The sequence below is a fragment of the Penicillium alfredii genome, assembly GCF_028826965.1.
Source record: "Penicillium alfredii strain IBT 34128 chromosome Unknown utg000009l_segment0_segment0, whole genome shotgun sequence".
Taxonomy (NCBI): domain Eukaryota; kingdom Fungi; phylum Ascomycota; class Eurotiomycetes; order Eurotiales; family Aspergillaceae; genus Penicillium; species Penicillium alfredii.
Window position 1 is genome coordinate 1,264,740 of NW_026622706.1, and position 15,323 is coordinate 1,280,062.

The window sequence follows — 15,323 nt, forward strand, 5'->3', positions numbered from 1 at the left end:
CAACTCCACCCTGGGCAGCTTCACCAAGCCGCCGGGATCGTGATTTAATATTTTTTGGTTCCCCCCCCCCCCTTGCCAACCTTTGAACTTCTCTCCGTCTCTTGCTCGACTCGTTCTTCTTTTTTTTAATTGATTCTCATCTCGGCCCTTCACCCTCGAGATTCTTCCATTGCAAACGGTTTATCGCTGGCCTTGAACCTTCGCATGATCATCCTGTCACCTCGATTTCTCGCAGCTCAACCCACCCACTCGCATACGGACCTAGCGGCCACCACGTAACCGTGCAGCACGGGGTCAGCTCGCGATTTTTGAAACGTCAGCGACTGTCCCAAGTCGGCGTCCTCGCCGATTGCTCGTCTTTCCTCTTTGGACCGCCTGCATCACTGCGTTGGCACTGTCGCAATTCCCGATTCCCATCGCATCCCCCCCGACTCTCGCAAAAAACCCCATTTTAGAGAAAAGGAAACAAAAAAAAAAAACAAGTTCTCTGCTCCCTGGCACGGGTACTCCCATTACCTGCTGCAGCATTAGTCTCGAATCGCAAACCAATCGACTGCAACACTCGTCAAACTAGCATCCTGGGAATTTCCATCGCAGCCGCCGTCGACTTCCGAAAGCACGCCAGTCCGTCCTTTTGGGGCTCTTCCTGAACCCTGGCAATCGAAACTGCATACGCATCGCATTCGGGCTCTGACTCGCATCCTTCCCCTCCATTACCGACCTACAGGGCGCTCCTCCCCGCTTCGCCCGGTGATTTGCTTGATCAATTGGTCCATATTGCAAACGGCCATCTCCCCCTCCCCCTGGTGCAGAACCACAGCTTTCCCCACGCACCGGCAGATCGACACACTGAAAGAGGGGTAGCATTGGTTTCATTGGGAGGCTATACAGGGAATCAGTTCAGCTCCGAAAGAAGAAAAGGCAACAGCCGCGGACCGGAACCTTGGGGCCGGAGATCGTCCACCCGTTCGATTTCTTCCCTGTGTGACGTCTCTTTCAGGTGGTTAGCGTCGGTCTAAGAAAGATCCTCGTGGGAGATTACCCGTTGCATGGGGCCAGTGCCCGTCGCAATTGTTATCAGGGACTACTTTTTTTTTTTTTTTTTGGTTTAATCCCTCAATATCCCTTTTGCGGCTTTTTCACCCCGTGAAGTGCTCTCCGGCAGGGCTCTCCGCATCGCATCCTCGCCAGGCCAAGATGCAGAGTTCAAGAACGGATCATTTCTGCTGAGGACGTGGCTGAACCATCAATTTCTTACGGTGCCAGACTATTCTGCTTTCTCTCTGGCTCAGATCGTTTTCCACTCTGACAGGCGGGCAGCCTCTCAAAAAAACAAAAATCTTGGACGGCTGGTCCCCCTCTTCGCTGCTGCCGATTCGCCCTTGAAAGAGTCCAGGTGACTCGGACATTGGCACGGTTCACAACAGCTTAACATTGCATCTATCGACAGCTGAGCTGTCGGTCTGATAATCGATTTTAACCATGGCCTACGCCGCTGCAACCTCGCCTCCGGCCCTGGATGCCGATGCGCAATCCAGCTTAAAACTTGCGACTTCTCTCCCTCGATCCACCTCTCTCCACCAAATGGTGACTACTTCTCTCCCCTCTGGACCTACTCCCTCTTCTGCGCCTTCTTTTACCTCATCTCCTACTTCCACGCCCACCTCTACCCACCCGGCTCCAGATACCCCGAATGCTTTTACACCTGCGGGCACTCCGCTGCAACCTTCTAGTGAAGGACCTCGCGGTCGAGTATCTGGCTTCCCACTCCCCATCCCTGCACCTCTCGAACTCGGGGAGTCAGTGATGGCGGTCCCCGGCTTTGCCAATCCCTCTCCCTTCGGCGATTCTACCGTACCCAGCACCAAAGGGCCGGGGCTGATGCGAAGAATCTCTCGCGGCGCTGCCAACAAACTCACCCGCAGACGACCGTCCGCATCCCAAAATGACAAGCGGGACCGGAGCTCCGGCCCTGTGATCATGCGCCGACGGAGTGACAGCAAGACCGCTTCACAGCCTGTTCGCGACACTGCCCTGGACTCCAGCAACGAGGATGATAGTAACGAAGCCTTGGACGGCCTGGGCGCCTGGTGCGGCTCGGAGGCATCGAGTCTTCGGAGCGAGAGTCGCATGGCGTCAGCCCGCGATGTGGGCGCTGCCGCCGCTGCCGTTGCCCCGAAAGTGGACTCGGCCGTACAACGCGGGACGGTTTTGACCAAAGTGACCAAGAAGCGCAGAAAACAAGTGCGTTTCTTCTTGGACCTGGATGCCGCCAAGGTCTTTTGGGATCCCTCCAACCCGGCCAAGCGCTTCTACATCGATGACATCAAGGAAATCCGGGTTGGTGCCGATGCTCGCAACTACCGTGAAGAGCATCAAATCCCCGAGGACGCCGAGCGTCGGTGGTTCACCATCGTCATTGCAGATTCCGAACGCTTCAAGGGCCGGGCCGTCAAAACCTTGCACCTCATCGCTCCTAGCGATCGTATCCTGGATCTGTGGATCACTACCCTTGAACACATTTCTCGGTATCGGATTGGCCTCATGGCTGGCTTGGCTGGTTCCGGCCAGAGCGAGGCAGTTCTTCAAGCCCACTGGCAGCGTGAGATGTCGCGACTGTTCCCGCAGGGACCACGTCCCGGCGAGGAGCAAAGTCTCGATTTCGCTGCCGTGGACAGCGTGTGCCGCAGTCTGCACATCAACTGCTCCAAGAACATGCTGCGTGCTCAGTTTACCAAAGCCGACGCTGGACGTAACGGCAAACTGAATTTCTCGCAGTTCAAGGATTTCTTGTTGCGTTTGAAAGAACGGAAGGACGTGAAGGAGATCTTCAAGAGTCGTGCTGAGGAGCCGAAGGTGGGCATGACCCAGGACGAATTCCTTGCCTTCCTCCGTGATGTCCAGAAGGAGGACATCGACTCCGACCGTGCACACTGGGTTGCTCTGTACGACAAGTTTGTGCGGAGATCCAAGCCTCGCACTCCTGGTCTCAGCGACACGTCGGACTCCTCTCCTCCTGCACCGCGGATGAACCTGGAGTCGTTCTCTGCCTTTTTGGCGTCGCCGAGCAGTGGGATCTACGCCTCCCATCCTCCTCAGTCGAGATTTGATCGGCCGTTAAACGAGTACTTTATCTCGAGCTCTCACAACACCTACCTTTTAGGTCGCCAGGTCGCGGGCGCTTCTAGCACCGAGGCATACATCAGTGCGCTTCAGCAGGGCTGTCGATGCGTTGAGATTGACTGCTGGGATGGCGCTGACGGGCGCCCCATCGTGTCCCACGGGCGAACCATGACCACCAGTGTTCTCTTTGCCGACTGCATCACGGTCATCAACCGATATGCATTCATCACATGTGACTTCCCTCTCACACTCTCCCTCGAAGTGCACTGCAACCCGGAACAGCAGTTGGCCATGGTCAAGATTATGAAGGATACCTTCAAGGATCAACTTATTCTGGAACCTTTGATGACCAACAGCTTTGTTCTGCCATCGCCCGAGGATCTGAAAGGTCGCATCCTGGTCAAAGTCAAGACCTGTGATGAGACCCAAGGTGACCCTCGCCAGGATACCGTGAACTCGGTGGGCACCCATGGTCGCAAGCGCAGTGCTAGCTCGCCGTTTGTGCGTCCGACTCCCCCCGATATCTCGGTCACTACGCCCCTCCCCTCACTCTCGAGCCCGCCTACGATCGGAATCGTGGATGGCATTGGCCCTCTGATTTCCCAAGACCGACGATCTCTCACGGCCACTAGTATGAGCAGCGCCACTGAGGATAGCGACGGGGCGTTGGTGTCTGCCCGCAACGAGAAGAAGAAGCGGCGCCAGAAGAGCAAGATCACCAAGCCTCTTTCTGATTTGGGCGTGTATACTCGCGGCTACAAGTGGCACAGCTTCTCGTCTCCGGAAAGCAGAAAGTACAACCATGTGTACTCATTCGCGGAACGATCGTTTGAGAGCATCTGTCAGAACCACGATAACAAGGTCGCGTTGGAGAACCACAATCGGAAGTATCTCACTCGGGTTTATCCTTCGGGCTTCCGGCTGCGGTCGTCGAACTTCGACCCAAACAAGTTCTGGCGTCGTGGTGTGCAAATGGCAGCACTCAACTGGCAGACCTACGATATCGGCATGCAAATGAACCAAGCCATGTTTGCCGCCGGCTCCGATCGCACTGGCTATGTTCTCAAGCCGGAGAGTCTGCGGCGCCCTGCCACGGATGACGAAAACCAAAAGCGCAAGATGGAACGCAAGCTCATTCGGTTCTCGGTCGATGTCATTTCGGCGCAGCAGCTCCCCCGCCCGCGCACCATCGGGCCCGAGGACAACATCAACCCTTACGTGGAGATCGAAATGTTCAGCGCGGACGATCGCGGTCAGAGTCTGGTCTTCGGCGAAGGCGGCATGGATGCGTCTGCGCGCAGCGGAATGTCCGGCATTGGGTATCCACATCGCCGACGCACCAAGATCGAGCAGAGCAACGGCTACAGCCCTGTGTTCAACGACCGGTTCAAGCTGTCGCTGGAGACCAAGTACCCCGACCTCGTGTTTGTGCGCTGGACCGTGTGGAGCTCTTCGGATGGCCGCAGCGCTGGCAACAGTGTCCAGCTGGCCACGTTCACCGCGAAGCTCACCAGTCTTTCCCAAGGCTACCGCTACCTGCCTCTGTACGATGGTAGCGGCGACCAGTATCTGTTCTCGACATTGTTCTGCCGGATCTCCAAGGAGGACCCGGTGCCTGTTCAACGACTGGACCTGGAGGAGCTTCGTGCTGAGCGCATGGGGATCCTGCGCCAGATTGGCCAAACTGTCTTCAAGCGCTCTACCTCCACGGACCGCGAGAAGGATTCAGCCCAGGATCGCAGTGACCCTGTCAGTCCCGAAGACAAGGATAGCTCTCCTAACCTTACTCCCACTGTCTCCACAGCCTCGACCTCATCCTTCGTGCCATGAAACTTGCTTGCACTCACACTCTCCTCTTCTACACAACCAAAGCCAACTTCACCTTCGTTCTATTGTGAGGGGCCTTTCACTTATCTTTCCTTGGATGGGTCAGTACAAGGCTCTGGCACTCGTTTTTCTTTTCCTTTTTCTTTTCTCTCTTGCATCCTTCATTCGCTCCTATCTCATCTGTGGAAGTTCTGTTGTTCTTGATTTTCCTATACCCTGTCACCGCGATACCCCTGTTTTTTTTTTTTTTTTTTTTTTTTTTTTCATTCTCATTTTAGCATGTGTGGCCCTCTTTGTTGACCTCTTTCTTGATTCCCTTTGTATTCTCGGATTCTGTTTGTATTTGATGGGATGTTCATCATTGTGTTTGGGTGTCTTGTTTTCTTTTTATTTTTTTTTTCTGGCATGGGATTTTCTGTTTCGGCGGAGCAGCCATCAATATCATCATCGCATTTGCGGGAGTCAATACCAGGAGAAGGGGGCGGCAAAGACATTTTGTTTGTGACTGGTTGACAGGTTCACTGGAGCAAATCACAACTCATACGCATCACAAGGCATACGGGAAACCATTTCAGGAAATTCGGATTTGCATGAACCGTCAGGAAGATCTGCGGTGGAAATGGGAGGCCCGTTTGTGGCCATTGCTTTCTTTTTTTTTTTTTTTTTTTTTTTTGCGCTTTGCATAGCCCATTCTCTTTTTTCTCTCATCTTCTTTTTGCCTTTGCAAAGAATGGGTCTGGTGTCTTGTCTTTCTTCATCCTCTTCTTTCTGATGTCTTTGGTTGTGGGATACTCTCAGCCACCTTATGGGTGCAGGCAGGCATACTGCTTTTTAGCATATGTCTATCACCATTATATGACTCCTTGATTATTCTTCTTCGGATACCATGCTCTTGTTTTAATAGAAGGTACGCGCTGGGACGCATAGGATTCTTAGATGTCTAGTTGGACAGGCGACCTGCATCCAAGCACACTACCAACAAAATCCTTAAATACATAACGTTATATTCGATACTGTACATTGGCCAGTCAAAGATGTAGGTATATATGACTTCTACCAATGAACACATTACAGGTTCTGGGACGCGAGGAGCTCATTCCCGGTGAGTCCCTTTTTCTCTAAAAGGGTGGCCCGATCATTCAAAAATACTTTGTATGGTGCTTTCGCGATAGTCCTCTCCTCGTTCTCCCATACTTGATAGCCCACATCCTCCCAAACTTGGAGTTGACGAGTAAAATTAGCGCTCGGCTTAACTTTCTGCTTTGATTGAACGAATGCCAATATCTCCCCTCGTTTAAGGCGGTTCAGCCCCGAGGGAATTACTCGCAAAATCAAAGGCCATGTCAGAGCATAACTGGCCCGAGCCTGTCATGAACGACAGTGGCGAACTCTGCAACAATGAATTAATTCCATCTAGAAGCTTAGAGAACACTACCCCATTCCTTGAAGAGAAAAAGGATCGAGAGGCATTTTTATCCTTTGTTCGACAAATGCTCGTCTGGCTTCCCGGGGAGAGGAAGACGGCTCGTGAATTGATAGATCATCCATTTCTCAAACTGGGGGGTTGATCAACTAGCTTAGATCCTTTGGGGAATCAACCAAAAGAAAGGGCGAGACTGGTCTGTTACAGGTAGTTGGAGGTAAAAGTTGGAGATATGTAAGATAGGCAGAGAGTACTGAGAGCTAATCATGGATGTGTAGTGCCGACTTTGAGATCAGCTCTTTCCTGGAAAGGTTGCACTAGAAATGTCTAGTGGATATTCTTCAGATATCCACTGGCGTAATATTCAATGATCCATGAATTCATTAATGTACAATGCAACAGCCGTCACTGGGACACGAGAGGTGATTCAAGCTCACTCATGAGAGTAGATCCAAGCAGCAAACCAACCCATAGAGTAGAAATCTCTTCTTATTTTAAACATCTATCAGACCTTCGTCGATGCGGATTTCGGCCCCTTCTGGTCCTCCCGGGACAACGGGTCCGAAATCGTGCTTCCGCGTTCGTCTGCACCATTCTCTTCGTCAACCACTTCCTGACCATATGCAACAGAAAAATAGTCAATATCGATATCAGCTTCATGCCACTGGTCGCTCGTGGCAGGGACAGGGAAAGCACGAGTCAGGATATAATACAGTCCCCCGGACACAATTACTCCCGAGAAATAGTTGATGTTGTAGATGTACTGCGCCCCAACGGGGACCTGGCGACCGACGGCGCCGGCGAATCCGACAATGTTGATCAGAATACCGGCAAAGTAGGCCGTGTAGGCGCGCCAGGAGAAGCCGTAGGTGTAGAAGTAGGGGTCTGTTTTGCGCGCGCTGTACAACGCTTTGACATCGAGGTAGCCTCGGCGGACGATGTAGTAGTCGCAGATCATGACACCGGCGATGGCAGAAAGGAACAGAGAGTAGGCCGAGAGGTAGGTGGTGAATTGGTTCGAAGAGACGACGAGATTCCACTTTACATAAATTGTTAGTCTTGTGCTCCATAAGCCCCAACAAAGAAAGCAAGGGCAATTTGTTCTTACCGGACACATGGCTAGGCCAACCGCAGCACAGATGTAACTGCCTCGTCGGATGTTCAGATATCGCGGCAGTAGGGCTGTCAGGTCCGTTCCGGCAGAGACTGAATTAGCCGAGATATTGGTTCCCAACTGTGCCAGCGCGAATCCGGTGGCAATCACGAAGATTCCAAAACGCTGACCGGAGCTAGCACCTCTCAGAAACATGCCCAAGAGATCAAGTGGGTTCCACACAGGGTCGCCGCCAAAGATGACCGACGATGACGATGACACGATGATTCCGATAAACGAAGTGATGCCAAAACTGACGGGGATGGTAAAGAGCTGGGACCAGAGCGCATCTTTGGGTGTCCGCGCGAACCGGGAGAAATCCGGGTCGTTCATGATGAGTGCGGCAAAGTTTCCGATACATGTCATGATGCCCTTAACAACCGCCCATCCCAATTCGCTTCCGTGGACGGTGTTTGGTTGGTGGACAATTGGACCGATCCCGTTAGCCCGCGAAATCGCCCACGCGAAAAACGCGATCGCGGCGATTGGAGAAAAGTATGCTTTGACGGTGAACAAGTGGCGGACTTTGTGAACAGGGAAGTAGAGTGCTGGAAGCGACAGCAGCCAGAAGATGAGAAAGCTGACGAAGCCTTTGGTGTCGACACCTGCACTTGCGGGGAGGGAGTTGTGCAGATGCGTATAGCTGGGCCAGATGGCCTCGATCATCAAGCTCACGCATTGACCTAAAATCAAACGGTGAATCAGCATTGACATCGTCCCACCGCGGGATCCATTCCTTACCTCCGATGTAACCTTGTACCCCGTACCAAATGACCGCCATAACGACTCGATTAATCACGGGCCAGAAGGATCCCCAGATCCCAAATGAAGCTCTCGCCGTAACTGGGAAGGAGATATGGTAGACCGCACCGATGCGACCGGTAAGACACACGAAGATGGCTGCGATGAAATACCCGACCCAGACACATATCCATGACTGCCACCATGAAAGACCATCAACGATCATAGACGATGAAATCATCCAAGTGTTCTAGATACCATGTTAGATGCTGTACTCGTCCTGCAACTCCATTGTTGCAAGGTACTGACAATATTTAACGAATCCGCGATCCAGAATGCAATGTAGTTCAGCCATCTCCATTGACGTCGGGTTGGTTCGACTATAGTACGCGAAGATCACATAGTTCCACCGGTCAGCTTCATTTGCACCGGAGTAGAAAACGGCGGATGACTTCATCGAAAAGAGAAGAGGAATGCCAAAGATGGCTGGTCCGGGGATAGGGACAAGCCCATAGGAAGTAGAAGGGCAACGGCGACGCGGGATCAGAGGATCCATCGGCCAGATTCGATAGCGTTCTCACCTGGCCGTAAATCATCGTTCGTCAACATCAACTGGGTATTGGTGAGCCCGGGCTCGTGGGCGACGGTCGCCTTGTCGAGAATCCATTTTATTCTGGTCATGATGGCGGTACTCCGCAAAGAAGATTGCCAGAGTGGAATGGCAAAGTCACAAAGATGACACCAAAAAACAGGATTTAGAAGGATGAACAACGACTCCAAGACTCCACGGGAGTGAGCCATACTTATGATCTAACGATCGCGGAACCCCAGATATCCATATCATCATCCGAGCAAGGTTTCCGGATCCTATGGCGTCGTATCCCCGTCCCGCCAGCCTATGGTGCGATAAGACAACGCCCATAGTGGCGTCGGGGCGATGATCGTCCTGCACAAGGATCCGCCATGTGAGATACCATTCCCCAGTCGGCCTCTCGTGGGGAGGTTTGAGCTCCGGGGGTACGTGCGCCTATCATTTCCATTGCCTGAACGGCTCGAGTCAACGGACTGTTATCTGCGATAGGTGGACCACCGGGAAGCAATGGCTCCACTTGGTCTTGGCTCCGCAAGCAAAAGTGCCCGCATCAGCCAACGCTGATTGGGTGTGGGCGTATCTAATCTGGGGGGAAGAAACGATGAAGATAGAAAAACGGCCGACAGCCCTGACTCGATGTGATCGAGTAACAGATTGGTCACGTGCAACACATTTACTTCACTCTACTTACTGATTCTCTACTTCAGACATATCCTATTTTTGTATCTCTCGAATGATTCTACGATGCTTTTGAACTCCAACATGTGTGATTGAGTCTAACTGGGAGTTATCTAGGACAACAGCAAGGAAAAGACCCTCATTGTGGGAGGATATACCAGGAGCCCCCGGGTCACGCCATCAAAGCCGGTCTAGGGACTGTTTCTATTCCCTGACTCTGTACAAGATATCGTACACTATGGGAAGCCGTGGCACATTTCTACCGGCGCAGTGCATCACGGACGGGCGAGTCACCCCGGCGGAAGGAAGCTGCATGCCAAGTTAGTCCATGAGCACCATATGTCAGCCCAGAAGAAAGCTGGCGCTGTCAGTCACCGGTAGCCTGGCACACAGCTTGTGCTGTGAGGGGCCTGTCAGATGGACTAGTAATCCGCCGAACACAGAAATCGGGCCCTTTTCGAGCTCGACATACTATGCGACTTGGTGACCAACAGCACCAGTCCTTGCACAGAAATCTTCCCAGAGCTCAAGAACCATAGACCGTAGACATAAACATACCGTCTGCCTCTTCCCACGCACGCCCAGCACCGAAACCCAGACCAACCCATGCGGGCCAGGCTCTCCGCTTGAACAAGAGCACGGAGAAGACAACACCGAACGAAAGACCGAGGGAAGACTTGATGATCATGGAGGAGACGGCGCGGTCCCACTAGACATTCAAAAGTTGACGAATTAGCCAAGCACTTTTTAATTTCTCCGCTCATCAGGAGCAGGTGCCCTGCGGAAATAAGACCCGAAAAGGCTTTCCACATTTGTGATATTAAAGATTATCCAGAGCAGCTCGTACCTTTTCGTTGAGCAGAGCCTCGCTGACAGGCTTGGTAGCCCGCGCGACCGGCCGGGACTCGTTGGAATCGGCCATTGTAAGGAATCTAGTACGCCAGATGTTAATCCATATTCAGAGTCGTAACAGGCAGGATAGAGGTATCTCACTAATAGCAGAATTGGAGAATTGGGAGGGAGTGAATGAGAGGACTCGAAGGGTGCAAGGAGGAAAGTCGGACAGAGCCAGTTGGGCAAAGGCGGTCAGAGCGAATCGCCGCGGTTTTCTTTTTCGGCCTCACTTTTTTTTTCCTCTCCAAATCATCCACCCCTCACCCCGCTGATCGTGTTCGGGTTCGAGATGCCTTTGCTTGCGGAGGTGAGTTCCTATTTTGAGTTGCTCCTTGCTTTTTCTTCTGTTGAATCTAATTTGTGGGGTTGAACAGCGTCCGCGCTCATCGCAAGAGGCGCTCCTCCGCCTTGAAAAAGGCAACGCCTCCCCGCGTACCCAACTCTACGATGCGGCACAGATCCTTGGACTGGACTTGGACTTGTGTGCAAGCCATCCAAAGGTACACCGAGATGTTCAGGTCCAAAGCAATGCCACTCCGAAGGACGAGTGGGTGCTCCGATGGCTACTAAAGAGGCTGCGCAGCGGGAAGAACTACCGCATGGACCCGGCCTCGTATTTACTGCTCAGACAGCTGATTGACTCGGTATCCCCAAAGAGTCTTGCTGCGATCCTGAAGGATCACAAGTTCTTGTCCATCTTATGTGACACGGTTGCGGGCTTAGAGGCCGATATCTTTGCCAGCATGAACAATAGGGTAACGGCCTTTAGTTCTGACTCAGACTCGAGCTTCACGATGGCTGGCTCCCCACCTAATAATCGCCGAGGAAGTCAAGGAACCAAGAGAAAGAGGGTGGGGGCTGAAGCTGATGCCGATATCATGGATCTGGATGATCAACCACAGGACCCCGCGTCGTGTTTCCTCGCATTTGTCCGCACATTGGATTGTCTCCACGGTTTTGGAACGCTTGTCCAGCTCACCAACGAGCAAGATGCTGTTGCGAATTCCCATCTAAAGCTGGCGTTGACGGGCGAACCGGAAGTGATGGCCATGTTGCTAGGCAGATCCTTCCGGGTGGCTGCCGTGGCGGTCATGCAGTTTTCGCATGCAGGCAAGACGACTGATCTTCAGCATCTACTGTATGTGTTGCCCGCAGTTTTGGAATTGTGGGAAATGAGATCCCGCCGCCAAGACAATACGGATAACAAATCAAGCAATGACGCTTTTTCGAAATCTTGCTTCGCTCATGCACTCCGGCTTCAAATTTGCCTGCGGTCTACCAAGCTTGATACTGATGAAAGGGCCCGCCTGATTCAGGCGGTCGAGCGTATCATTGCCCTTCATGTTTTAATACCGGCGCGTGCAGCCTTCTTCGACCGCGGGGGCACTGGTATTGATTATTCCAAAGACGAGCCAGATTGGAGTGCAGTCAAACCAATCACAGATACGTTTCGGTCGATCGTCCGTGAATTACCCGTGGCCAATAGCTCGCTGGGCAAGGCACAGGGAGAATCTTACGGCCGCCAATGGAGGTCGGTCGAGCTTCTTCCTGAGCTTTTCGACAACGCCGTCCGTGCCGTTCCTCGAGATACGTTCAGAATGCAAACGCATGAAGCCCCGTGGCTGGAGACTCTTTTTGTTGCCGTTGCAGAGATTGCTTTCTCCACTGCCAAGGAGGAAGACATCGCCACCTCTTCTTCCAAATTTGTCTTAGTCTTAGAAAAGCTCCTTCGGGTAGCTCTTGACCGGAATGTTGGCCTCACCTTACATACTATTCTCGCCCATGCTGCCTACACGGGTCTCCTCGAGCAAGGCTTGGAGCATGTTCAATGGAATATAACGGCTCTGGTGATCAGTCTCGGCGTCGATATATTTCTGCCCAATTCAGGGCTGCGCGATTCACCTGGACTTTTGGAGGCACTTCTTGACAAAATCATGCTGCAATGGCGCAGTGGTGTTTTCAAAACACTAGGAAGATATGACACGATCAAGAATGACATTGTGCTTCCGCTTCTACGAGGATTTGCAGCGGCGAGGGACTTGCCTGCTTTCATGGAACTGTGGTACAATCAACTTGTCATCGTCGAAGTGGCCCGTGCTCGAAACAGCAACTTCGATTCATTTTCGGTCTGGGAAGATGATGACTTGTGTGACACTTACTGTGAGCTGATGCGAACTTCCCTCAGCGATTCGCATTTTGCAGAGCAAATGCATACAACCGTCACTGAGACTCGGGCTGCAAATGACAAGATTTCCGAAGCCCCAGAATCCTACGCAAAATTTGTCATTATGGAGGCTAGCTTCCGAGGTCGGGTGTTGACTTTCGTCGACGCGGACAAGATTTTAAGTTACTTCCTAGAGACCTTGACTGCTACGCTTTCTTCAAGGCAGACTCTACACTGGCGATGGCGCCTGTGGCGGTTTGTCCGGAATTTCTTGGAAAATAACCCACACTCGGTTGACAACAGCTTGGTTCATGCCATCATGGCGTTGCTCGAAGTCGCCGCGAAGACGGTTCATCGTAACCACAAGGATTTGAAAAAAGCGCCACTTGCTGCGCTGGAATCATGGGAGGCGTACCGGTTCGCTTTGATCGCTGTCAAGGGAAACCTCAACGAGGACCATCTGAGCGCATTCCAAACCCTCACGGAAGAAATTACTGGATTCGTTGCATCGATTTCGCCTGATGATGCTCAGCAATCGATGAAGGCGCCCTGGGACGGCCGGATAGATACACTGACCTCCCCAGCCACTCTTGCATTGGCGTATTTTCTGGCACTCGTCAAAACACCAGAGGTCTGGGAACGGGTTCCCCCAATGCCCGATCAAGCCTTTTTCAACAAATCCTGTCGCTAGCAGCAGCTCAGTATCGATCATCTTCGTTACCTCTGGAGGCTGTTGCCGACGACGCAAGGTTTCTTCAGGCTTGGGCAAGCGTGGTTTCCCATGAATACCTACTCAACTCTCCTTTGATTGTCTCTGATCTGGCACTTCTTCTTAATCAGAGTATCGAGCACGACTCGGTCAATCGTCGACTGCATGTTGAAAGTCTACAGAGAGTCCCCGCCGCGCTGATCACTCGCGGGCTGAGGTCCACTCTCTTGGACAGCTTGCATCACGTTCTGCTCCAGCAAGATAGCACTGCCGAAGCGACCATTGGGTTACTCACAATGATGGCTAAATTGGCGGCTATGCCCAAGTCCGACGCCACGGTGACCAACGATTGGGAGCCCATCTGGACTACCGCCCGTGCTGTGTCTTTGGATGGCACCGATCTTGATCTCCAGATCATGAAGTCGTTTCGGAGCTTGTACCGTGCAATCTTGGCCAAGCTACTGGTTTTGTCAGAAAATGACCGGAACCAGCTATTCAAGCGCCTTTTTGACAGGGTTTCGAAACAAGCTTCCAAACTGAGACAGATTGACCGTGACTCCATGGCGTGTTTCTTGTTGCGATTATCTATGTCGGAACTCTGGGTACATCGCAAACAACTGCGACCAGCTTTCTCAGAAAATGAGCTAGCGACTTGTCGGAAACGGGTGTTTGGCCTTGTCCTGGCAGATATGAAATCCGTCAAGGACCAATGCCGAAAGCAAAAGCTAGAGGAAACAATCACCCTGATAAAGACCATCGATGCTCTCGAAGACTTTGAAGATCTGGCCACAAACAACATCGAGGTGGAGAAATTCTTGTCCAAAATCGAGCACTACATGGAGATGTCGATTGACTCAGGCCCATCGCGACTGATTCGGCGCCGTCTTCTTGCTAGCAAGGGACCCGAGAGAGCCATCACTCAACCGGTACTGCAGTGCGCTGAGACTCTCACCCTCGAATCGCTCTATGCCGAGGACCAGCAACTCTTCATACGAGCGACGACCGAGCGTTTTCGCTCCATGTCTGTGGAAAGGATCACCCAAGTTATTCGAGAAATTCGGGGGCTTAGTCTTTCCGGCAACAAGGCTGGATACCGACTGCTGGTTCTCTATCTGGCCATAGCCTCGCTCCCTTCAGTCGAGGACAAAGAAAGCGCCGTGGCACAAGAGCTCTCCCTGCTCTGCACAGCACTGGCGAGGGCACTCTTACACAGCACCTCGGTGGACCAGTTTTCTTTTGCGGCGGAATGCCTGGACCTGCTCCTGCGCACGCACACGCGCAGTCTAACCCAGAGCAATATTGACGCCCTTCTCGCTGCCATCGCCGGCACCGCCTCCAAAGCGGGGCCCCATATCTCCCCGCAATACGCCCCGACTATTTACACTCGTCTATGCCGACTCATGGGCGTGATACTCGGTCTCCAGCGCCTGAAGATCGGCGGCCGCTTCCACCTTGTGGTCAACGCCATGCAGCGGCTGCTGGGCTGCCTGTTCGCCCGCTCCCGCAAACGCGCGCGCTCCTTCCGACCCCAGGCCGTTCTGTCGCAGCCTTTCTGGCTCGCCCCACTCCTCGCCTCCCACGCATCGCACTACACCCGTCTGCTCACTTCCCTTTGTGATCCTACTGTCTCGGCTGTGATGCGACCCCAATCCTCGGCCCCGCGTGACGCCCTGACTGATCAAACCAAGAAGGCCAAGAGAATTGCCGGCCAGTATCTGCAGTATATCGTCATGGATTACGCCCAGTACTCGCTGCGCGGATCCCTCACCCCAGACGTCAAGGCCGCCATTATGCCCGGTCTCTATGCCGCCCTGGACGTCATGTCGCGCGATTCCATGCGTGCTCTCAATGCCGCGCTCGATGTCTCTAGCCGCGCGGTATTCAAGTCACTCTACGACGACTACGTCAAGTTTGGTCGGTGGAACAAGGCGTGATGCTTGGTTCGGCAAAGGCTTCCCATCTTTTGGCATTTTTATGTACAATATTTTTTTAACCTCGTGATATCCCCAATGCATTGAC

General features: G+C 52.7%; 4 protein-coding genes across 4 annotated transcripts; 2 read left to right on the plus strand and 2 right to left on the minus strand.

The window, feature by feature from the left end:
- Nucleotides 1-1,482: 1,482 nt before the first annotated feature.
- On the plus strand, nt 1,483-4,953 carry NUU61_006393 (putative 1-phosphatidylinositol-4,5-bisphosphate phosphodiesterase Plc1; the record flags this gene model as incomplete). The annotated part of the gene is made up of 1 exon (XM_056656921.1): nt 1,483-4,953. One exon carries the CDS (start codon nt 1,483-1,485, stop codon nt 4,951-4,953), a length of 3,471 nt encoding a protein of 1,156 aa, XP_056509721.1.
- A 1,925-nt stretch (nt 4,954-6,878) lies between these two features.
- On the minus strand, nt 6,879-8,948 carry NUU61_006394 (nucleobase cation symporter-1 family protein; the record flags this gene model as incomplete). The annotated part of the gene is made up of 5 exons (XM_056656922.1): nt 6,879-7,412; nt 7,482-8,209; nt 8,268-8,517; nt 8,577-8,647; nt 8,849-8,948. 5 exons carry the CDS (start codon nt 8,946-8,948, stop codon nt 6,879-6,881), a joined length of 1,683 nt encoding a protein of 560 aa, XP_056509722.1.
- An 848-nt stretch (nt 8,949-9,796) lies between these two features.
- Nucleotides 9,797-10,459, minus strand: NUU61_006395 (MICOS complex subunit MIC10; the record flags this gene model as incomplete). Its single annotated transcript, XM_056656923.1, has 3 exons — nt 9,797-9,846; nt 10,096-10,246; nt 10,385-10,459. 3 exons carry the CDS (start codon nt 10,457-10,459, stop codon nt 9,797-9,799), a joined length of 276 nt encoding a protein of 91 aa, XP_056509723.1.
- Nucleotides 10,460-10,720: 261 nt separating this feature from the next.
- NUU61_006396 (ribosome biogenesis protein URB2) lies at nt 10,721-15,238 on the plus strand (the record flags this gene model as incomplete). The annotated part of the gene is made up of 3 exons (XM_056656924.1): nt 10,721-10,738; nt 10,806-13,238; nt 13,298-15,238. The coding sequence occupies 3 exons, from the start codon at nt 10,721-10,723 to the stop codon at nt 15,236-15,238; spliced, it is 4,392 nt and encodes a 1,463-aa protein (XP_056509724.1).
- Nucleotides 15,239-15,323: the final 85 nt, after the last annotated feature.